Below are 24,513 nucleotides of genomic sequence, written 5' to 3' on the forward strand. Positions count from 1 at the left end.
GAGAGTCCAGCGCAGGGCGACAAAGATGATTAAGGGAGTGGAGCATCTCCCTTATGAGGAAAGGCTGAGGGAGCTGGGTCTCTATAGTTTGGAGAAGAGGAGACTGCGGGGGGACCTTATTAGTGTATATAAATATATAAAGGGGGAGTGTCATGAGGATGGAGCCAGGCTCTTCTCAATGGCAAACTATGATAAGACAAGGGGTAATGGGTATAAACTGGAACACAAGAGGTTCCACTTAAACTTGAGAAGAAACTTCTTCTCAGTGAGGGTGACAGAACACTGGAACAGGCTGCCCAGGGGGGTTGTGGAGTCTCCTTCTCTGGAGACATTCAAAACCCGCCTGGACACATTCCTGTGTAACCTTATCTAGGTGTTCCTGCTCCGGCAGGGGGATTGGACTAGATGATCTTTTGAGGTCCCTTCCAATCTCTAGCATACTGTGATACTGTGATACATAAAAAACACACAGAGCTCAGAGGTAGCTTCTGCCTTTGACAACTTCAGATTAGATTAGAGATGAGGCAGCCCACAGGCAAAGGAGAGGAGCCAGCAGGTAGGAGGACAAGCAGGTCATTTAGCAAGACAACCTGTCATTTAGCAGGCTATCTAGTAAACCAGTCTTTGAAACTGGCTTTGTGCCACGGTATAGCAACAACTGTAAGCATCACAGCAGAAACACGAGTCTCTCTCTTTACTGAATCTTTCATTAAACAGTAAATAACTTACAACATAAGCACAAAGGCTAAGAGACTGGCAAAACTCACAGCTTAAATGACTCATTGATAAGTGAAAGCAGGAAACATCTGAAAACAAACACCATGATCAGCCTAGAAGTACAAGCATAACCCAAGTTCAAACAAAATCCAAAATCCTTACATTAAAAGTGGGGAGAAGCAGCGTGTATACTGTCTGGAACTGCAGTACCTTAGTAGGTTTACGGCCCCACTTTGACAAATGAGTTTGTAAATTGAACAATTCAATAAAAAGGTTGAGCTGGAACCACTAAGATATCTCCCACCTCACTCATCTGTAGTACACTACCCAGTAGCCCAGCATATTTTCCAGCTATATAATGCATACTACTTACTAAGGAATAACTTCTCAGAAGTGACACTTCTTAAGGAGACAGAAAAGCAATGAAGAATTAATGAAGTCACTTTTCCAATACAAAAAAAAGTAACCAATTAAGGAGAGTGTTCTACCAAATTCCTATGAGGGTAAATTATCTATTTCTTCTCGACTAGTTCCCCTCTCCCCTCACCCTTTTGTTTTGTTAATATTCCAGTGAGCTCAGAGTAAGTTGCAGTCACAGTGCCCTGTTAGAACAATCCGTACAGAAGAATGGGACACAGTCAGTACTTCTAATTTAAGGAATATATTATGAGCGTATGTAGATCACAGAGTTATAAACAAGATAACTCGGATTAGACATTTTGCTACTAATAGGCTCATTAAATACAGCTGCCAGTTTGGTCTCATTGTTAGGGCTGCACTCCTGACAGCTGATGCACGCCTGTAACAAGCCACAGCTACTGCTGCCAGTAGTTTTACTCTCTTTCCATTTCCCTTGTACTTTCCGAGATCTGCAAGTGAGATATTAATTTGGAATTCTAGCTGCAACATGCTAGCAAATGGAAAATTAATTTATAAATTAAGATGATTAAGGCTTCACCCACACTCACATTTATAACACCTCAGTCATCACATGCTGGGTGGGATCTCCAACTCCTGACTTCACCCCAGACTCTAGGCAAATCAACCCTTCATGGTCTCTCATACAGATAACAAAGCAGCCTGAGCCCTGGCTGACACTTCAGTGCTCCAGTACAACCCCTGCAGAACAATTTTGGTCCTTTTAAACCAACCCTTAGCTGCAAAAGTGGTAACTGGAAAACCTCTAGTTTATACTCACACAGCATATGCTCTCTGGCATGCAAAGGAGTTCTCCTTTGCCATTCACTTTGTGTGAATTTGATTTCCCATCTCTCTTTCTGCAATGCCAGCTGCAGAGAAATTGGTATGAGTGATGGTAAGCACAGTGCTAGGAACCAATATCATCTCCTTTTTGCTTTCCAAAAATTACAAGCCTAAAGTTGGCAACCTAGGCTCTCCTTATAACCACAAGAAGAGTAGGAAAGCAAAGCTTTCCATCCTCTCACCCAGTGAGATAAAATTGCAACTGGGTTTACAGTTTTCATGGAGCAGACTAATATTTCTAGAGTAACTTCTGTTGCCTAACACACTGGTATTCCTAACTTTCAGAAATTACTTTGCCGTAATGTTAAATGTCTCTCTACCCAGGCTATACGATATTACTTACAAGCCATGATCATGGATTAATGAGATGAGAAAAGGAAGGAATAAATGGGACAGCTACCTAGCCAAAAAACTGCATTTGAATTTCAGCAGTTTGTTACTGCTCTCAATTTCCTGCTAGAAGAACAGCAAGTACAACCAACTTAGTAAGTAAATCCCAGTTCCTCAATAATACAGAATACCTGTGATACAACTGCAAATTTATCTGTCTTCTTGCAGTGTTACCAAGATCAGTGTTATTCTCCTACACAGGGCATGCAGATCACACAAACACACTCATCTAACACAGTCTTTCTGTACTTTGCATGCAGACTGCAGTTTCATTCTTTTAATACATCCTGTCCAGGACTTTTTCCCTCAATGATAATTTCAACAATTGGGTCTCTATTTTCATCCTTAATTGCAACTTATCATTTACTCAGAAACCATTTCTCCATGGCATTTATTTTTCTTCATTGTCATTTAAAGTGAATTGAGAAGCCAAGAACTTGATTTCCACTCTTGCAAGAATATTAAAAGGACCTTCTCTACATTACCATTTTTATCATTGCATCTGTAAAAAACATAACAAAACCAACATGCACCAATCAAGGAAACTTCAGCACTGCCATTTCTCAAAGACACAGATCAAGACCAACTTTTAAAAGATACGAATTCATGACCAAAAAAAAAAAAAAAAAATTTAAAAAAATCAGAAAACCAACACTGCACTACTTGCTTATGAAGTGAGAAACTCCACTTCAACTTAAGAAAGAGATTAATTTACTTAATTGATCTCACAAATGGAGATCCATTACTTAATGGACCTCACAAACCCAAAATAAAAGATGATTTGGCCTTTACCTTAGTTTAGATTGGATATAAGGAAGAAGTTCTTTACTGTAAGGGTTGTGAGGCACTGGAATGGGATGCCCAGGGAAGTTGTGAATGATCTGTCCCTGGCGGTGTTCAAGGCCAGGTTGGACAGAGCCTTGGGTGACATGGTTTAGTGTGAGGTGTCCCTGCCCATGGCAGGGGGGATTGGAACTTGATGATCTTAAGGTCCTTTCCAACCCTAACTATTCTATGATTCTATGGAAGCATCTCCTTGTGAAGGACCACTAGACAGATTTAACAGCATTAAACAACCAACTAGGGAAAGCAACACACTCTAACTGAAATATAACACAAATAATAATCTGACCTGTCTAGAACACACAGATTTCAACTAACTCTCCCTTCTAGTGACATCAGCTGGATTTAAATATGTAGCACCCAGGTTCTCTTCTCAACTTTGCAGCAGACTTGGTGTTTCACTTGAAGTCATATCATTTCTCTATTTCCACTCCCATGCCCTGCTTGTTTTCATTAAGTATTGCAAAGTAAGAACCACCTTTTACTCTGAGTCTTTCCAGGGCCCACATCTGTTTCTGTGGCACAGTTATGGGTTTTGAGGCAAGCTGGCAAATCAGAGAACAAGGAAGAGTTTACTGAAACTTAGTTTTTCACACCACCATTTCTATTAAACTATATCCTTGGATTATCTAAAAGGTACTGAGCTTACAAAGCTAGAGAGACTTTTGTGCATTTACCTCCTTCCCTAACACCCAAAATGGTTTCTTTCAAGCAGCTTACTGGATCAATTACTACACATACATTCTCAAACTCCGAGCAGTAAACTCTGGCTTAGAAAAGTTCAATTTGTTGCTTCTCTCACACAAAAATATTAAACTCTTGTTTTGACAATTCAAAATAAAGAACATAGCCACAGATACTTACAGTACCCAGTCAGACAACTGAGTATACAAAAGCCATACACAGAGCACGGAGATAAGGTACGTGTAATACTATCAGGTTATATCTTTTAATACCCTTTAAAGCCTCAACTACAGCTTTACTTACAAAAAAGTCTAACAATTTTCCCTGAGAAATCAAAAGAATACAAAAAAAACTTGTCAATTTTTGTAAACCAAAAGGTTCCATTTTCAATAGAATTATGTCTATATGTTAAGGTAATAATGATGCTTATATACCTTTACCTATCGGCCATATAATAATCAATCAATTAATCATCATAGCAGATATCTTAGGTTTGTCTTGTAAGTATTTCACAACATGAATGGGGAAAAAAGGGGAAAAAACACAAGAATAAGCTAAAAACAAAGCTATTGCTTAAATACTTGAAATGACACATTGCTGCAACTGTCACCCTAAACTGTGACTGCAAAGGGCAACGACAAACGTGTTATTTATACGATAGCATTCCCTGAAAGAAGGAACAATAAGGAGGATCCAAACCAATCTGTATTGTACAGGATGAATATACACACTGGGACAAACGTACACACTGGAACTGGGGATCAGGATAAGGATAAAGATAGCAGGTACAGGTTGTCACAAGGCCATCAGTTACTTTCATTCCCTGAAACAAGTGGTCCCTACATGCACCATCAAGATTTCAGCTGGGAGATGGTAAAACTGAGGAAGGAATTAAGCCCAAGAAAACCCAAAGGTGACCATATGAAAGATTTTTTTTTCATTTCTCAACTGAAATTTCAGAGATCCTTTTTCAGAAAACTGTACTTTAGCACAGCTTGCTTAAAGAAAGGATATGATGAAAACATGACTCCATGCGAGCAGTGCTGCAACTATAGCCTTTCCTTGCATCCAGTTCAGCAATAAATATTCAGCACTGCACAGTGACCTCTGACTTGTGTATTCCTGCAACAAATGTTCGCTGCAACGTGAATGACATGCTAAACATACCACAAACAGTAAAACGATAGCTATTAAAAACAAAAATATAAAATGGACTGGAAAAGCATTTTGATGAGGAGGAAACATTAAACCAGGTCTTTGTAGCATTTGCTAAATACAGAGGCTCATCGTATTTCAGGACATTTGTATTTGTAATTGTCCTTTCATCTGAAGAGCAGTGGATATGAATGCACATCAGGCAGCAGATGAGTCAGATATTCTGAAGAGGTCCAGTCAAGGACACCCCACAACACAAGAGCACTGCATGCAGAATGTCTTGAACAACTGACTTCTGCTACAGCCTGAAGTTTCTTTTCAGTGCCTTACCCTATTCCATGGTGATTATGCACCAATGCACTGAGAAGAAAATAATAAATAGACCTGCAGCTGCATAATTCAAAAAGTTTAAACACATGAGACTCTAGGAACCTGATGTCCACACACTGTTTAAAGCTGCCAGGACCCACCCAAATGAGTAAATAATTATCTAAAACTAGATACTAGGCTTTTCTATCGTTTCAGTTGAAAGAAAAAAGAGTGCTCATATTTCTCAAGGTCAGTGTTTCCAAACGAGTTTTTCAGATGAAGTCAAACTCACAATGGTCACCCACAGCACTTCAAAAATCAGGTTTTGGAGTGGTAGACAGACACAGGTATCATATCAATTTCAGCACAGATATAGTATCTGTTTCAGCACAGAGAAAGGAGAATCTGTGGTCTTTGGTGGAGAAGCAGGTAAGCCATCAGCATGGAGACAAGGAGCAGCACAGGAGGTTAAATCTACTGCACTGTCCTTGAGGTAAACTAGTGTGCCTTTTATAGGGCCCTCTATCCCTTAAGATTAGTTTCTCCATTTTGGTTTTAGCAATATTAACTGAAGGGCAGAGGTAATCAGCAGACCACAACTTTGCCAAAAGTTCAGTTGAATCATTTAAAGTTATTTATAAAAATAGGCCATGGATAAAAATTGTTAGTTGCAATCCTGAACTGTTAAAATGGCTTTCTGCATTAAACATGCAAATTGGAATTGTTAATCCAAGGTAAACATGGGAAAGAGCTCTTATTTCCTGTATTCCTTTTAATTCAGCTCTCAAATCAAAGCTCATCTCCATATGACAACAAATGTAAAAAGGGATAGCTTGTATGTAAACAAGAAACAGTTCACACTCTACATAGCCCACATACTGCAATTTAATGCATTTTTAAGTATAAATTTTAGCTCTGGCATTAAGTTTGTAATTTGGAAGTGAAGTAATTTAGGCTCTTATCTGCTTTTTCCTTTTCTCATCAACACAACTCCTCTTAGGGTACAAATGATGCTAGCTCTTGATCACACTCTTCTTAAATCATCTTCATGCTGTTAGCTCTGTGAAGAATGATGCGTGCTCCAGAACACTGCCATAGCTAATCACTCAAACCAGGTCTCTCATAAGCCTATAAAGAGGAATAGCGCTGAGGGCAGCAGAATGAAGATGAGATTGGTTGACTCTTTCTTTTCAAGGAAGATATCTGAATGTATCCCTTAACCGTCACAGATCACTTCGCCTGCCAAGTGTAAGCTCCTCTGTGCAAAAGCTACAACTGCCTTGGCTTTGTATTGTATGAGAAACAACAAAAACACATACTTGAGGCACTGCCCAAAGTACAGATGAAAACCACCATGAAACAGATTCAACAATGGTGTTCTCTAAAGATACCTAATGACAAAAGCAGGGATAGACATCTCAAAGTAAGAAAGCTCTGTGAGACTCAAGTGGAGTCACCACTGACTAAACAAATTATTCATTAGTGCAGCATCCTGTACTCTGAAGCTCTACTTCACATCTGTGAGTGCACACATCCCACTGATGATGGGAAAGGGCAGAGGAATGGAAGACTACCAGGAAGCAGCTGAAGCCTGCTGAGTGGCTTGCTGAAGCTGACTACTAGCTACTCCACAGGCAGATGCATACCTTCTGACTGGTTATCTGCCCAGATGGGACCTGCGCATCACCTGCCAACAGGCCACTTGCAATATGATGCCTCTCAGTCAATAAAATGCCAAGAAAATGGCTTGCAGGCAGTACAGGTTGCATGTTGTGTCAGACTACAGCAAACTTGAGTAACTTTCTTTCTGATCATCTTTATGCTTGAGGATAAATCATTTTGTATCAAGTTAGCCATTTGAAATGAAAACCTGAAATACCACTCAAGGATGTTATAAGGTAGAGAAATATTCATTATATGCTTATATAGCCTGCTGCTGAGATGTGGCATTATTTATCAGCTAGGGAAAGGCCATAGGCTAAACCGTCACAGAGGACTATAGACAAAAATATGGCTGCAGCTGGGCAGGGTCCCACCTCATCTGTTAGGCTGTATGGCAGGTACAACTGCCTCCTGCACACATGGGTATCTGAGAGACCTTGGCATCTCCATCTAATGGTAACTCTGGATCCAACAAGGAAAAAGTCAGTTTCTTAATGCAAAAGCCTTTTAAGAAATTTTAAACAACTGAAACATACTGAGCTTACAGAAAAAGCAGTGAGGGCTCATGCTGCTGCATCTGAAAAGGTTCTACGAGGAAGTTGCTTTGATTATTTTAATGCACACACACAAAAAAAAAAAAAAAAAAAACACCTGGGGAAAAAAATAGTGATTTTCTTTTTTACCTGAGATGCTCCATTTAGGCAAGGCACTGAAACAGGGATGTTACACAACCACTCCAAGCGTTGTTCAGATGCTGTGCAAGCCTCCTGCTCATCAGGAACCACTGCGTGCCTTCCAAGTTGTCCATAGTCTGCTCTGCCCCAAGTGAACACCTTACCAGTTTCTAAATACAAAACACATTTCAAGATTACTTATTCAGGAGGTTCCTGGAAAATCTGGATATCGATTCAAAACAAGAACAATACTTCTTGATGCTTCTTATCAAGCTTCAAAAACCTAGTGAAAAACATGCTTCTGGGAACAGAAGAAAGAGAAAGTAAAAACATATTATGGTCTATTTCTACTCAAACTTCACTAACTTGTTTTCCAGCAGAACATCTGTAGAGTGGCCAGGGCTATAAATGAAACCATATCAGTAAAGCTGCATAAACTGAACATTCGGTACACAACATATACACTTTGGTTATATAAAGGACATAGCTTAACAGAAGCACACACAAAACAGCTTATTCTGAATAATAAAAAGTTCTTCTCTGTTCCCAGTCTTTGCCATAGAGACATCCATCGCATGTCCTTTATTTAACACACAGTTTATGTTTTCCTGATAGACGTTACCTTCTGTCACAACTGCTAGCAGAGTAACAGCCCTCAGGAGAGCAGTATATGGATCACCCTTCTCTCCATATATTACATATACCAGGTTCACTGCTGAAGGGTGCTGATACCCAAAAATTCATTCTCCAGTACAGATAATATCCATAAAGCAATGCTTTTTACCTTTGGTTTCCAGTATTAAAAAATAAATAGATAAATAGAATCATACTGACAGCTTTATTTTCTTAATAAAGTAACTAGATCTCTGCAGGTAAGTAATGAAAAGCTGTCCCTTCTGGACTTCCAGTTAAGTTATATATACACAGCATAAACAGTATGTTCTCAACTCAGTTTTAACTAGAAGCAGCAACCCACATTCCAGCCCAGACGAAAACCTGCAATGACTTCAAGTTACATATACATTTCAGCCAAGCCTCAAACTCCTCTCCAGAACTGAATTCAAGCCATCAAGTCATAATCCAAATGATGTGAATTTGAGTAAAATACCATCAAGCAAGTCAGCCTAAGCACAAATACTTCTCCCCTTGTCAGTTAGTACAGAAAGATCCCACAAAGGGGTTAGGAGCCAGGGGTACCTGTCACGCCACCCGAAGATGACAACATATGCCATAACACAAACCTCTGGAAACCTGAATACCTCCCTTTTCCTTTGGGTGCTGTTAAACTGTCTTGAAGGCAACACACGTGGGCATAGCTGGTTTGTGGAATTTAAGCTGGTAATGTAACCTGTAAATAAACTAGAAACTTCTAATTTATTATATTTAAATACCCAAGAAGTACATACATTTTCCTTGGAAACCTGCTAGAAGTGGTATAAGTTTTTCAGATGCATCCTCTCAGTTCACTGATAATGCTTTCCCCAAAATAATTAAGTGATAAAATTAGCCTTTTTCTCTCAAGGGCACAAAGACTTTCTTTCTTTGAGCTTCCTAGCAGTTCAGGGAGAAGTTGAAGCCAGTCATATACTACTTTTGATACAAGTATGGTCTTTCAACCCAGGAGCTTCGTTTTGTTTTGTTAAAGCATTAAAGCAAGTTTCATTACAAGAACTATCAATATGCCTTACAGGGATTAGGAAAACAGTTTGCAGTTTAAAAAACATATGCGTGATGGTGGTAGTATATTTACTTTGCAATTTGTATAGACCTCTGTTAACAACATCTGCAGCTGCAAAAATGCTCCAAGATGACTCTTACATCAGTAAGTTTCATAGCAAATTTAAATGGAGATTAAGCTTCAGGCTTTTACATCAGACCAGGTTACTGCACATAGCCAGAACCCTATCAGTGGGCTGGAAAAGGACAGCCTGGCTGCTTTATTTTGTGTCAACTACAGGAACTGAAGCTGCACTTTATGAAATTCAAAGCCAGACAGAATTTTTGTAACATCTAGTTAGAACATTAACATATCACAGGCTCTCAAGCCCTACCCCAACATTGCTATATTGATCCCACAGACCATAGTTTATCTAAAGCATTTCAACTCTTAGAAGCCAAAAGCATCACGTGCTATGCACAAAACCACCAGCAACCTGTAGGGCCTCTGGAAAGACAAGCAATATATTTGATAATACAGCTCAAGATCCCCATATGCAGTCTATAGCACTATCTTGTACCCAGGGGCAGTAGAAGTTCCTCTCTCAAGTCTGGCTTTTGGGGAAAAAAATTCTTCCCCCAACCAAATCTCATGCTCTGTCTGGACCCAGACATGAGCAAGACCAGCCACTCCTATAACAAAAATGATCCTTTGCATGATGACATAAGCGTACTGCTCCACCTTGTCTCAAATTCTGTCTGCTGCTGGTGTCTGGACTTTCATGAAGGCAATCTAAAATCCTGACACACATCTAACTAGTTACTCACTAAGAGTTTTCCCCAACCCTGCCAGTGATCAGCAGAAACCAGTGTGCAGCTGACATGACCACCATCTTGATCACAAGCTGTCAGAAGAAGTTCCATGCAAACGGAGCAATTCCATTCCCTTCTGCCAAGGGCCTGTGAAAAGTAGGAGAGAAGTGCAGAGGTCTACAGCCTCTCCCCAGCTGCAAGATGAAGGCAAAACACTGTCCTGGGTTCAGCAGTGGCAGTCAGTTTTTTGTTTTTTTTCTCCTTCTTAGTAGCTGTTGCAGTACTGTGTTTTTGACTTTTGGCTTGGGAACAAAAAAAAAAAAAAAAAAAAACAAAAAAAACTGATAACAGTGATGTTTAGACTGACCAAGGATTTTGTGAGTCTCATGCTCTGCCAGGGAGGAGGAGGGGCCGGGAGGAAGCGGGGACAGGACACCTGACCCAGACTGGCCAAGGAGGTGTTCCATACCACAGCACGTCATGCCAGGGGATGGAACGGGGAGCTACCCGGAAGGGCACGTCCCCTGGGCGGGCGGGCTGTCTTTTCCGGCGGGCAGTATCGTATTCTCTTCCCTTGTTATTTCTCTTGTCGTTGTTATTGTTGGTGGCAGCAGTGGTGATTTGTGTTATACCTTAGTTATTAAACTGTTCTTATCTCAACCCGTGGGAGCTGCATTCTTTTGATTCTCCTCCCCGTCCCTCCAAAGCTGAAGTAGGTTTTCCATCCCACTTCGTCATGTCTTCTCCATGATCCCGCAGGTAAAACCATAGGGTGGCCCGTGGTGTTTGCCTTCTATATCTTCTGTCTTGAACAATAGGACGTCTTTTGTTAACAGCTGAGACGTATGTTGGTACACGTGAGGAGCTGGATAAATCAGATAGATCGTCCCTCAATTGTTTGACATCCTGGGACAGTTTTTCCACAGCTGAGATGATGGAAGGGGTGAGATTGTCTTCGAACTCTCGGAGTTTGTGAATCATTTCATCCACTGTTGGTGTTACTATGTCACCCCAGGTTACCGTTGCCAATGAATGGGCATATGATGACGGTGCATTCCGTGTAAGTTTTCGCCACATGGGTCGTGTACATTCGACTTCATCTGGGTCTATGGGTATATCTCCGTTATTCGGTTTGATGTGATAGATCATCTCTACGATGGCTGATTCCCTCAGAGACTGGATGCCTTTGTCTAAAGTAGTCCACTTGGCCGAACGACTCGTAACATCATCCTTGTATGGAAACCTTTCTTTCACAGCTGCCAAGAGCCGCCTCCAAAGACTGAGGGACTTTTTCTCTCTTGCAATTGCTTTGTCAATTCCCCCTTCTCTAGCAAGTGATCCCAGCTGCTTGGCTTCCGTACCTCCTAGTTTGTGACCATCGGCCCCATTGTCCCAGCATCGGAGCAACCAGGTGATGATGTGCTCCCCTGGTTGACGGGTAAAATCTTTTCGCATATTCCGTAGCTCGATTGAGGTCCGAGGTCGAGAAGTCACCTCTTCTTCTTCTTCTTCATCATGGGATGATGACTCCTGATCAGGTGGTGGCCTGGGTGGTGAATACATTGTTTCTTCATCTTGCTTCACCCTTCTTGCCTCTTTTCTGCTTTTTCTCTTGCTTATGGGGGCAATCGATATTGGTACGAATTGGTCCTCTGGTTTAGCTGCAGTCATTATCACTGTGCTTTGAGTAGCAACAGTACTTGTCGCGGGGGGTGGTGTAGCTGCTGTGGTTGGGGCTGGGGTAGCTTCGCTATCTGTTGCAGTTGAAGTTTGAGTAGTGGCTGTACTTGTCGCTGGGAGTGGTGTAGCTGCTGTGGTTGGAGCTGGGGTAGCTTCGCTGTCTGTTGCAGTTGAAGTTTGAGTAGTGCCTGTACTTGTCGCTGGGGTAGCTGCACTGTCTGTTGCAGTCGAAGTTTGAGTAGTGGCTGTACTTGTCGCTAGGGGTGGTGTAGCTGCTGTGCTCGGAGCTGGAGTAGCTGCGCTGTCTGTTGCTTCGCCCTCAGATCCAAGGACATTTCCTTCCTTTTGAAGGTGCTGGATAGTGTTGAACAAGGCCCGGTAAGCATAGGCCAAGCCCCAGCACGTTGACATGATTTGTCCCTCTCTGGTATGACCAGGATGACAACACACCTCACTGAAGTGTTTTACTAATTCTTCTGGATTTTGCACTTGTTCGGTGGTGAAGTTCCAAAACACTGGAGGGGCCCACTGACCTAGATACTTGCCCATACTATCCCACACACCCTGCCACTCATGGCTGTCCAGCCTCGGGGAAAATCTCTCGGTCCCCCTATTTTGTCGTCTAACCCCAGACAAGGCCCAAACCCGACTCTGCTTAACTCTTGAGATCAGACGTAATGGTTGTGGACAAAACACACTCTGTATGCGTGCCAACATGGTGACCCCCATCACAATCAGCAAACAGGTCTCAACAATATTAAAAGGCCACTCAAAAACTTCAAAACTCTCAAACGATGCTGTAAACGGTCTGGAAGGGGCACTGGGAGGGTAAAAGAATGTCTCCTTCATAGGTTGACCACCCAGGAAGGAGAAAAAAGATGTATAGTTGCTAAGCACTTGTATTATATACCTCCCAAAGTATAAAGGTGGTGACCACACTGGGAACATAAGCCAGATCAGTTTCATGATCAATTTTTCTATTGTATTACAAGTCATTACCATAAAATATAATGAGACAATAACCTTAGCCCAAGCCCCACACTTGAAAAACACTAACACAGCAAATACCGGCTCTAAGTAACCTACGGCATATTGAGACTGTGAGATCAAAAACAACAACTTCGAGAGCCAATAAATCAGCATTGTGACAAGTGACTATCAATCCAAAACACTGAATGCTTATCACAAATACGATTAGACACACTCCGGTCAGATCTGTCGTTATCTCAACCCTTCGTGCCCCACGTTGGGCGCCAAAAGAACTGTCGTGGTTTAAGCCCAAGCTGTAAATCAGAACCACGCAGTCTACTGCCCCCCCCCCCCCCTTTCTTCCCTCAGCTTTGGAGGAACGGGTGCATGAATTGAAAATAGGAACAAGGGTCAAGACTAATCATCCCATGAGAGCTGCGGCTTCAGTCTCTGGTGAGCAGGTTCCCAGATGGAGCGGAAGAGCTGATTTTACTCCAGCTCCTGTGATAACAAAGAATAATCCCTTTCAACACGACTTAGGTGTCCAACGTTGTGATGACTGTTAGAGGGACCCTGCCTCCAGCCAGGTGGAGGTAGGGGATAATCGGATTTACTGGACTGTGTGGGTCAGATGGCCTGGCACATCAGTCCCGCAGAAGTATAAAGCTCTCGTAGATACCGGTGCACAGTGTACCCTGATGCCGTCAAGCTGTCAAGGGGTGGAACCCATCTATATCTCTGGAGTGACAGGAGGATCCCAAGAGTTGACTGTACTGGAGGCTGAGATCAGCCTGACTGGAAGGAAATGGCAAAAGCACCCCATTGTGACTGGTCCAGAGGCTCCATGCATCCTCGGCATAGATTACCTCAGGAGAGGGTACTTCAAAGACCCAAAAGGGTACCGATGGGCTTTTGGTATTGCTGCTTTGGAGACTGAGGAAAATGAACAGCTGTCCACCTTGCCTGGTCTCTCAGAGGATCCCTCTGTTGTGGGGTTGCTGAAGGTCGAAGAACAACAAGTGCCAATCGCAACCACAACAGTGCACCGGCGGCAGTATCGCACCAATCGAGACTCCCTGATTCCCATCCATAAGCTGATCCGTAGTCTGGAGAGTCAGGGAGTGATCAGCAGGACCCGCTCACCCTTTAATAGCCCCATATGGCCAGTGCGAAAGTCTAATGGAGAGTGGAGACTAACAGTAGACTATCGTGGCCTGAATGAAGTCACACCACCATTGAGTGCTGCTGTACCGGACATGCTAGAACTTCAGTATGAACTGGAGTCAAAGGCAGCCAAGTGGTATGCCACGACTGATATTGCCAATGCATTCTTCTCAATTCCTTTGGCAGCAGAATGCAGGCCACAGTTTGCTTTTACTTGGAGGGGCGTCCAGTACACTTGGAACCGACTGCCCCAGGGGTGGAAACACAGCCCTACCATCTGCCATGGACTGATCCAGAATGCACTGGAACAGGGGCAAGCTCCAGAACACCTGCAGTACATTGATGACATTATTGTGTGGGGTGATACAGCGGAAGAAGTCTTTGAGAAAGGGAGGGAAATAATCCAACTCCTGCTGAAAGCTGGTTTTGCCATAAAACGGAGTAAGGTCAAGGGACCTGCACAGGAGATTCAATTTTTGGGAATAAAATGGCAAGATGGACGTCGCCAGATCCCTACAGATGTGATCAACAAAATAATAGCAATGTCTCCACCAACTAATAAGAAAGAAACACAAGCTTTCTTGGGTGCTGTGGGGTTCTGGAGAATGCACATCCCGAATTACAGTTCGATTGTAAGCCCTCTCTATCATGTAACCCGGAAGAAGAACGATTTTAAATGGGGCCCTGAGCAACAACAAGCCTTTGAGCAAATTAAACGTGAGATAGTTCATGCAGTAGCCCTTGGACCAGTCCGGAATGGGCCAGATGTAAAAAATGTACTGTACACCGCAGCTGGGGAGAATGGTCCTACCTGGAGCCTCTGGCAGAAAGCTCCAGGGGAGACTCGAGGTCGACCCCTCGGCTTTTGGAGTCGGGGATACAAAGGATCTGAGGCCAGCTATACCCCAACTGAGAAAGAGATACTGGCAGCCTATGAAGGGGTTCGAGCTGCTTCGGAAGTGATTGGCACTGAAGCACAGCTCCTCCTGGCACCCAGGTTGCCCGTTCTGGGCTGGATGTTCAAAGGCAGGGTCTCCTCTACACATCATGCAACCGATGCGACATGGAGTAAATGGGCTGCACTAATTACACAACGAGCTCGAATAGGAAATCCCAGTCGTCCAGGTATTCTAGAAGTCATCATGGACTGGCCAGAGGGCAAAGATTTTGGAATGTCACCAGAGGAGGAGGTGATGCGTGCTGAAGAGGCCCCACCATATAATAAACTATCAGAAAGTGAAAAGCAGTATGCCTTGTTTACTGATGGGTCCTGCCGTATTGTGGGAAAACATCGGAGATGGAAGGCAGCTGTATGGAATCCTCAACGACAAGTTGCAGAAACTGCTGAAGGAGAGGGTGAATCGAGTCAGTTTGCCGAGGTGAAAGCCATCCAGCTGGCCCTGGACATTGCTGAACGAGAAAAGTGGCCAGTACTTTATCTCTATACTGACTCATGGATGGTGGCAAATGCCCTGTGGGGGTGGTTGCAGCAATGGAAGCAGAGCAACTGGCAACGCAGAGGTAAACCCATCAGGGCTGCTGCACTGTGGCAAGATATCGCTGCCCGGGTGCAGAACCTGGTGGTGAAGGTACGTCATGTAGACGCCCATGTACCCAAGAGTCGGGCCACTGAGGAACACCAGAACAACCAACAAGTGGATAAAGCTGCTAAGATTGAAGTGGCTCAGATGGACTTAGATTGGCAACATAAAGGTGAATTATTTTTGGCCCGGTGGGCCCATGACACTTCAGGTCATCAGGGCAGAGATGCAACATACAGATGGGCCCGTGATCGAGGGGTGGACTTAACAATGGACACTATTGCCCGGGTTATTCACGAGTGTGAAACATGTGCTGCAATTAAACAAGCCAAACGGTTAAAGCCTCTTTGGTATGGAGGACGATGGCTGAAGTATAAATATGGGGAGGCCTGGCAAATTGATTATATCACACTCCCACCAACCCGCCAAGGCAAGCGCCATGTGCTTACCATGGTGGAAGCAACCACCGGATGGCTGGAAACATACGCTGTGCCTCACTCCACTGCCCGGAACACTATCCTGGGCCTTGAGAACCAGATTTTGTGGCGACATGGCACCCCAGAAAGAATTGAATCAGACAATGGGACTCATTTCCGGAATAACCTTATAGACACTTGGGCCAAAGAGCATGGCATTGAGTGGGTATATCACATCCCCTACCATGCACCAGCCTCTGGGAAAATCGAACGGTATAATGGGCTGTTAAAAACTACACTGAGAGCAATGGGTGGGGGAACTTTCAAGCATTGGGATACACACTTACCAAAGGCCACCTGGTTGGTCAACACCAGAGGATCTGCCAACAGGGCTGGCCCAGCACAGTCAGAACTTTTACATATTGTAGAGGGGGACAAAGTTCCTGTGGTGCACATGAAGAATTTGCTGGGGAAGACAGTCTGGGTTATTCCTGCTTCAGGTAAAGGCAAACCCACTCGTGGGATTGCTTTTGCTCAGGGACCTGGATATACTTGGTGATTAATGCGGGAAGATGGGGAAGTCCGATGCGTACCTCAAGGGGATTTGATTTTAGGGGAAAACAGACAATGAACTCAATTGTACGCTGTTGCCTGCTATAGTCCATCAACTAGAAGTCTGCAGGGCACCAGCGACTGGCTCTGACTTCCCTCCGACCATCATCCCAACAGAGAATGAACTTTGATAGAACCGGATGAGTTCTACAGTAAAGGAATGATCAGCATCAGCAGGCAACGATCCAACACTGCATACAGCTTCTTCTGCCCTGAAAGACTGTTCCAAGAGATGGAGCCCAACATCATGAACCGAATGGACTCAGTAGCTTTATAGGAATTGGTCCGAGCACTAAGACAGTGCACCGAGATGAGAGTGAGGGTATATGGAAAATGTGGGATCTGAGCATGACGTGAATGGTATGGAACAAGGGGTGGATACTAAGACAACCACCCTCTCAGAAGTCAATCTAAACTTCATACATAATTTCCGCTTAGGAATTAAGGGCTCATGAGTCCATTTGCAACAAGATTAATTTGTGTTAACTACCATTGCCATCAGGTGCTTAATGTATCTTTATCAATTACTAGAAAAAGCGCCTTGTCCTGGGTTCAGCAGCAGCAGTCAGTTTTTCTCCTTCTTAGTGGCTGGTGCAGCACTGTGTTTTTTGACTTTCGGCCTGGGAATAATACTGATAAAACCGGTGTTTTCAGTTGCTGGTCAGAATGTTTACTCTGACCAAGGACTTTGTGAGTCTCATGCTCTGTCAGGGAGGAGGGGAAGCCAGGAGGAAGGAGACAGGACACCTGACCCAAACTAGCCAAAGAGGTATTCCATACCACAGCACGTCATGCCCAGGATGTAGAACTGAGAGTTCCCGGAAGGGCTGGATCACTGCTGGGTGGGGGAAGTTATCGGTCAGCAGATGGTGAGGTGTTGTATTCTCTTCCCTTGTTATTTCCTTTATCATTATTATTATTGGTGGTAGCAGTAGTGATTTGTGTTATACCTTAGTTACTAAATTGTTCTTATCTCAACCCATGGGAGTTGCATTCTTTCGATTCTCCTCCCTGTCCCTCCAGGAGTGGAGGGAAGAAAGGGGAGGGGGGAAGCAGACTGCGTGGTTCTAATTTACTGCCTGGGCTTAAACCACGACACGCCTCTAATACTAGTACCTTTTCCATGTTTCAGGGGGTGTATGAGTCTTATCCTATTTTCTTCTACACTGCAGATACTGGTCTTGAGGTTCACTCTGCAATTCTGTTATTGTAGCAATTTTTGAGGCCCTACACTGAAATTTCAACAGTAACACAAAGTTGAAAAGGCAAGTTAATAGAACTGGGAACAGCGTAATCCCAGTGCCTTACAAAGGCTTTGAAGTATGCTAATCTCTTGGTGCATATTACTTCAGTAAATTCAGTGAAACTGAAGAATTCAAGAATATATGAAGGATTTAAACCAGCCAGTAATAATGCTCAGTGACAACAAAACACCTCCCATCCACATATTCTGTTTTCTTTCCCTGGACAAGCAAGCACAGACTTATTTACACATGAAAAACCAAACAGAACAGAACCTGTAGGAGAACATACACTGTTTCTGTTTACAAACAGAAATAACTGTAATTCAGTTTTTCCTTTTTGCCACTGTAAGGGAAATGTGGTTATTGGTGGGCAAACATGGAGAACATCTGTTTGAAAAATTAAAGCTAGATAAGTTTGGTAGGAACAACATGAATGCCCAAGGATTAGGTAACCAACCAGCTCCCTCTCAGTGCTTCTAATCGGCTGAAATTCATTACCCAGACTGCTTGGAGAGCATTCCCCTTCCCATGCTCATGCTAATGGTCAATCATTCCTATACTTCAGCCATACACATCTGCCTAGGGATCCCTTTAAAAAGAAAATAAATGGCTTCTCTGTGAGAGAGCCTAATGGAAGCTGACTTTGAAGTGTCTTCTCTATGAAATACTGATTAGATTTTCAGCAAACAAAAAACAAAATAAACAAACAAAAAAAAAAAAAATCAGTCTCAAGTAAAAATTTCAGGCTGAGGCAAACACCAATGCATGGAAAATTCCGCCAAAAAGGTTAATGTCTTGTCACAATCCTAAGCAAGAGAAAGCACCAAGTTGCAACTGAAAGTGTTAAGCAATTGTAATGAGAGGTGTTGCTACTGTGCTGCTTATAATATAGATGGCATTTTAAAATGTTCTAAGAATATTTGGAAAAATACATTAGTCATACAGAGTAAGGAGGTTGCAGGATGAATTACTTAAGAATGAAGAGTGATATAACAGAAGTGTTGGTCTGGTATTAGAATAGAACAGATTTTAATTAGACATCAAGAAAACACACAGTGATGAGTCAACTGGACAGAATACATCAACCATGGAAGTGGCTGAGGCATCAAAAAATAAGATATTTCATACCAGATTCTATACAGTAAAAGGGCACAAAAGGCAGCTTGAAAGAAAGCAGCATACGACACTGGAAAGCTTTTCCAGTTCTTCTAAGGTACTAACAGTACTTCCTAAGACCTTGATCTTGCCATTTTCTGAGCACGAAAGCTCCAGCTCCAGAAGGCACTTTAACTCCTCAACCGTGAGCATCTACATTGTGCCAGATGACTTCATTGCAACTATTGGGGTTTTTTTCAGCACACAAACGCTACCTCAAATAGAGGACAGAGGGTTCAGTACTATTTGGAATTAAGGAGTAATAGATATTAATTCATCCTATGTCATTGCAGTGTACAACCTGAATGAAACATACAGTATAGGAGTTCAGAGAGCTAGAAGAATAAGACAGAGGCCAGATATTTAAGGAAAACTTCTCAACAACCCCTTAAGTAAATTATACATACAGCAGTATGCTACATCATTTGAGATTCTACATGGTCATACAGACCTAGTTTCCTCCTGCTCATTGAACTGGAAACACAGCAGTCCACACCAGTATACATATAGCAGCAAATTGTCTGAAACACATCCTCATATCTCCCTCAGAATACGGATGAAGGTATGTACATATTCAAGTGCTTGCAGCAATACACTATCAGAAAAGCTCCTCTGCATTTTGTTCACATCATCCTGTCCTTATGGTATCACAAAGCATAGACAGTTGAGAATGGTATCAAAAGTACAAGTTCACAACCTTCAGAGTACTGCAAATCCCATAACATTGCATAAAACACTTCTAGTTGCTTCCTGCCTGACACTGTTGCTCTTACAATGCTGCTTTATGGTGCTGCTGAGACTGCAGAACATGACATTTTTCCCTTTTAGCACTTTCTTAATCAACTTGCTCAGCTGCATAAGTATTTGGAGAGAATTAGCAATAAAACCAGCATTTTAGTTTTAGAACTCAGTAAAACAGTATAGACAAATAGAAACATTAACATTTACTTGTTTTCACTACATTCAGATTAATCTTTATATCAATTTTCCTGTTTTAAGATAATATCACAAGTGCACTAGTTTTATCTCCTTGAAGTCTTTATTTAGTATTCAGGCAAGCTTTGAACTATCCTTTCATAAAAATAAGATGAAAGAGTTCATCTAGGCTATCTCAATTCATGGTTGCATTAACAATTGCTTTTCAAATGAAGTCTGGATATTCACACTGAATTCTTAATCTCATTCAGATTTGAAATAGGGAGTTCCAAATAAAATTCCTAATGCCTCCTTTCACATGAAAATTCACAGAAGCAGGTATAAAAATTGGCATTTAGAGTCTGCTCCTGCCTCCTCCCTGCCCCACACAGGGCAAGCCAACACTTCTCTCACAACTACAGATCTCTGCTGTCCTTCAGGACAGTCACTTTAGTTTTTGAACAGTTCTAAAGAACTTCCTCATCTACCTAGAAACAGCCTTTGTGCAAGGCAACCTTACAGAAAACAGTCATCCATGCCCAAATTCTTCTTGGCTGAAGACAGCTTGAATTCAGCAGCTGGAAACTAGGCATCATTACCACACCTATAGTCTTAACACCTGTGCATGGTTTCAGTACAAAGCAGGATTATCTCCTCAGATAAAGGTTGAAATGGCTCCTTCATCCTCTTACACAGGAGTTCAGTGCACCAGAGCTGCCCACATCTCAATATATCTTCTTTCTATGACCTCCTTAGAGACTTCTGCAACTTTATATAATAGGACATGCTCCTGAATATTTTCCATAGTCATTTATAATAACTATTAAGAATGCATCACTAAAATACAAATCTATGTATAGTATTGAGGTCACACCTGAAGAGGAAAATTCAGACAGAACAACAGAAGCATTTCAGAGGTGTCAGCAACAGAAAACTAGAGATCATTTCAGTTGCCTTTTTCAGTCTTCTGCAGTATAGAGAATAACCCACAGACCATCTACTCAACATGCTGCAGTTCACAAGGGCTTCCAAGCACCCTACGAATAGGTTTCAACCTGCAACAAAAGGCCAAATCATAAGGGCATCACCAGTCCTCCTGCAATAGCTATGGGTTCGTCAGTTAAAACTCAAAAGAGCCAAAATTTTCTGCCATTCTGAGCTACATCAGATGTCCCCAAATCTGGTGTCCAATTTAACCACAAACATGTGGGCAAGAGAAGCCAACAAGACACCTAAGGGATTTCACACCAATAGAATCAGTGGTTCATCTATGAACCAAGAACTGGCTTTTCATTGTGACCTGTTCCCACTGAAAAAAAAAAAAAAAAAAAAAAAAGGGAAATTTAAGAAATCATCCTAGAAGACAATTATGCATCAAGAAAGCAAACTCATCCAACCAGGAGGAACTCTGTTGCACAACAGAAATGTAAACAGATATAGCACAAGGGCACAAGGGAACATCACACAGTCTCACACACTTCTGAAGCTATCAAAACATTAAACATCCAATGACTCATATGATAATGCAATGTTATGGAAAATACTCAGCTAAGCAGGTAAAGCTATGAGGATGTGGGAGACTCTCCAAGAAGAGACAATGGGACTGAAAGCTTTTTAGTAGACTGAACTGCTCAAAGCACAGGCTGAGAATTTCTTAGGGAAAAGTTTACACTGAGACAGCTAGAGAAACTTTGGACCCAAATGCCTGTTCTCACCCCTAGGCCACCAGCTTTCATTGTGCTTGAGCTGTATGTGATGGGGGAGGTAAACCAAGCCAAGGAATTGATGTGGCTGAAAAATAGCCTTGGGAAATAGGAGCTTGGCAACAGTAAATATTGCTAAAGGCAGTGCTGCATTAAGTCAATTTAATATTCTGTATGATAGGCTAGCAATAACTTGCAGTTTCACATGACATGCTAAGTTTATAGTGCACTTTACCAACAGATCCGTCTTTATCAGGGCCATTGACAGCATTAAACATCTACAGAGCTTTGACTTTCATTCATTAAAAAACCTGGTATGCTTTTTCTTTTTTGCTTCCATAGTTACACCAAGTTACGTCTCAAGATAGGCAACATTCAGTTAATGGGATTATTCACGTATTTAATAGCATGCTTCACTGCTCTGAAAGACTGGACAAAAATAACTTTTGAGTATGGCAAATTCCAAGACTCTCCAGATGCCTTAAAAGTCATCCCTCTGTGTTTGGGTTTTAGATGGAATAAAGGCTGTTTTTCTTTTAGAGGAGAGACTGGAAACATGAAGTACCTTAAAAAGCTCTGAATGAACTTAAAGAAAAATTAAAATTTAAAGAAGTTAAATCCTTGTGAAGCTGTGTTCATACTGCTGATATCAGTTGATCTTAGCTCAAAATAGAAAATGCGGGGAGTGGAGGTCACAAAGTCCATGCAACCACAAAACAAAGCTGGGGAAGGGAGGTAGGAGCAAGGGTAAATGTTAAAGCACCTATCACACTTTGCATTCATCCTGCAAGATGAGAAAATTCCCTTCTCATTTCTCTCCACTCATGATTAGAGAGTCATGACTGCCTCACCAGCTGTGCCTCTGGCTCATTTTAAATTCAAACTACGATACATATCTCACTTTTAGACTTTTAATAGCAATGCCTTAAAATGCAGATTGCTGACTAAATTTAGTTACATGATTAAAAACAAATCTAACTCATCTCTACCCGGCAAGCAGAGCTGCTGCATTCAAGGTTCAATAGAGGAATTAACTCTTCATCTAAAAACAAAGTCACAACAGAAAGAAGAAAAAAAGAAAATCAGAGTACAATTTAGTGATGTTTCTAAAAAAGCAGGATGCATAAAACATTAACCAGTTATGGAAAACTATCTGCAAATGCATCATAGTATACCATAGGGTTTTTGTTCTGTACTTCTGCAAATATATTCTGCACTATGCTACTACAGCAGTATGAGTCATACACTTTTACTGACATTCTATATTTATATCTCCATGCCCTTCTGCACTGTTATATGCTCTCTTCCATATAGGCCTCCCTGACCTGGAATTTCTTTCCTTCTGCAGTTGAGCAGCTCTTCCTCTAACATTTCCCAGAAAACTGAGTAGATATTTCTAAGCACTTACTCAAATCTTTCTGAATACCATTTTGGAAAAGCAACACCCCTGAACTATTAAGATAGAAAAGCGTATGCTTTTATTTGTTCACAATTATTTTCTTGTGTCCTGTCTCCTACTCTTTGCAAACAGACTGCTCAGACATGTATCCCCTTTGAGATAAGGTCTAGGTCTTTTTTCATTAGACTTAACGCAGTACAGTGCTACAGCAAGTCTTATTCAGAGGTTACAAATTACAATAGATACACAGGTTTTTTTTCCATTATTTTATGAAAAGCATTACCTATAACCCCAATCTTGCAAACATTTGTGAATCTGCCTAACCTGGAGAATGCAAATAATCTTGCTACTCTCAATATCCCATTGCCATCTGAGAGCATCTAAGAAGGAAGAGGCATCTGTCTACAAAAGAGAAAGTGAAGGTAATTAAGTTCCCAGTGCAAATATTTCTCTTATCAAAAGACACAAGGGCATGCTGTGGAAAGACAGACACAGAAGCGTCACTAGAAATGCTCTGGAATGGCAGTCTGAAGAATGGGGCTTTTTTGCTGTTGTCCAAAAGATGCATCCCAAGAACAAATATTCAGAGACCATTTGCACAGAGATTTCACAGATAACAAGCCTCAGACATACATGATTCTAAGAGTGAGTCACAATACCTACAAAGGAACAGGAACCGCTATGGAAAAAAAGTCTTAGATGGCCAATCCTGGGACTTGCTAAGTGGCTTTAACTTTCTCAGCAGCTCCAGAAGCAGCTGAGTTCTAACTGCAATCAAGCTCGACCCTGGTGTTCTTAAGAAATAAAGTACAAAGAATAACACAGTATCACAAAACCAACCATGGCATCTCCAGAGCCTTCCAGGAGATCACCCTGTTTGTTCAGAATCAGAACCATTAGAACAGTAACTACAAATGACTAAGACAAAATGGGCTCTTCACCTCAAGTAAAGAGCAGTTGTATTTCCAGCATTCTCATTGACATAGTAACGAAACAGCCTAAAAGAGGATGGGAAGAAAAATTCATGCCTTTTGAAGTCAAGAGATTAATAATGAGCAATAAGGTGATGTAGTCTCATTTTTCCCCACTCCTAAGAAAAACTGAGTTGAGGTGAAAAAGGGGAACACACAAGATTCCACCACGAACTATGTAAGGGCAAGATGCTTAACATCCAGGAGACTGCAGAGACAGACAGAGAAAGGGGACAAAGGTGTAAATAGCTGCATGACGGTGAAAATATCTAAATGCCATTTATGCCCTGAAAAAAATCCATCATCTACAAGAGCATGCTATCCAGCTATCCATTTGACTCCTGCCTTCTTGTTCCAGCTTAGACCTTTAACTCATTAGAATTCATTTACAAAGAGACTCACTGTGAGATGCTATCAGATTTCAGAGCTACAGGACAGCTGCATGATGCAAAAACTTAAATCTGGAAGTCTAAAAATTTAGAAATATTTTAGAATTGTTACTACCTTTGTAAATACAATGAACATAATGCAAGTCCCTCCTGTAAAGAAATCTGAAATTCCCAGTCAAGAAGGAATTC

General features: G+C 42.0%; 1 protein-coding gene across 1 annotated transcript in view; it reads right to left on the bottom strand.

Moving 5' to 3' along the window:
* SERGEF (secretion regulating guanine nucleotide exchange factor) overlaps window positions 1-24,513 on the bottom strand; it is a gene marked incomplete at its 5' end in the record, with an annotated part of 174,219 nt that overhangs the window by 125,298 nt on the left and 24,408 nt on the right. Inside the window, one exon of the mRNA XM_080617861.1 lies at window positions 7,707-7,867. Within this exon, the coding sequence (XP_080473987.1) occupies window positions 7,707-7,867 (161 nt within the window). The remainder of the gene's footprint in view (window positions 1-7,706; window positions 7,868-24,513) is intronic.

This window comes from Psittacula echo (genome assembly GCF_963264785.1).
Source record: "Psittacula echo genome assembly, chromosome: 5".
NCBI lineage: Eukaryota > Metazoa > Chordata > Aves > Psittaciformes > Psittacidae > Psittacula > Psittacula echo.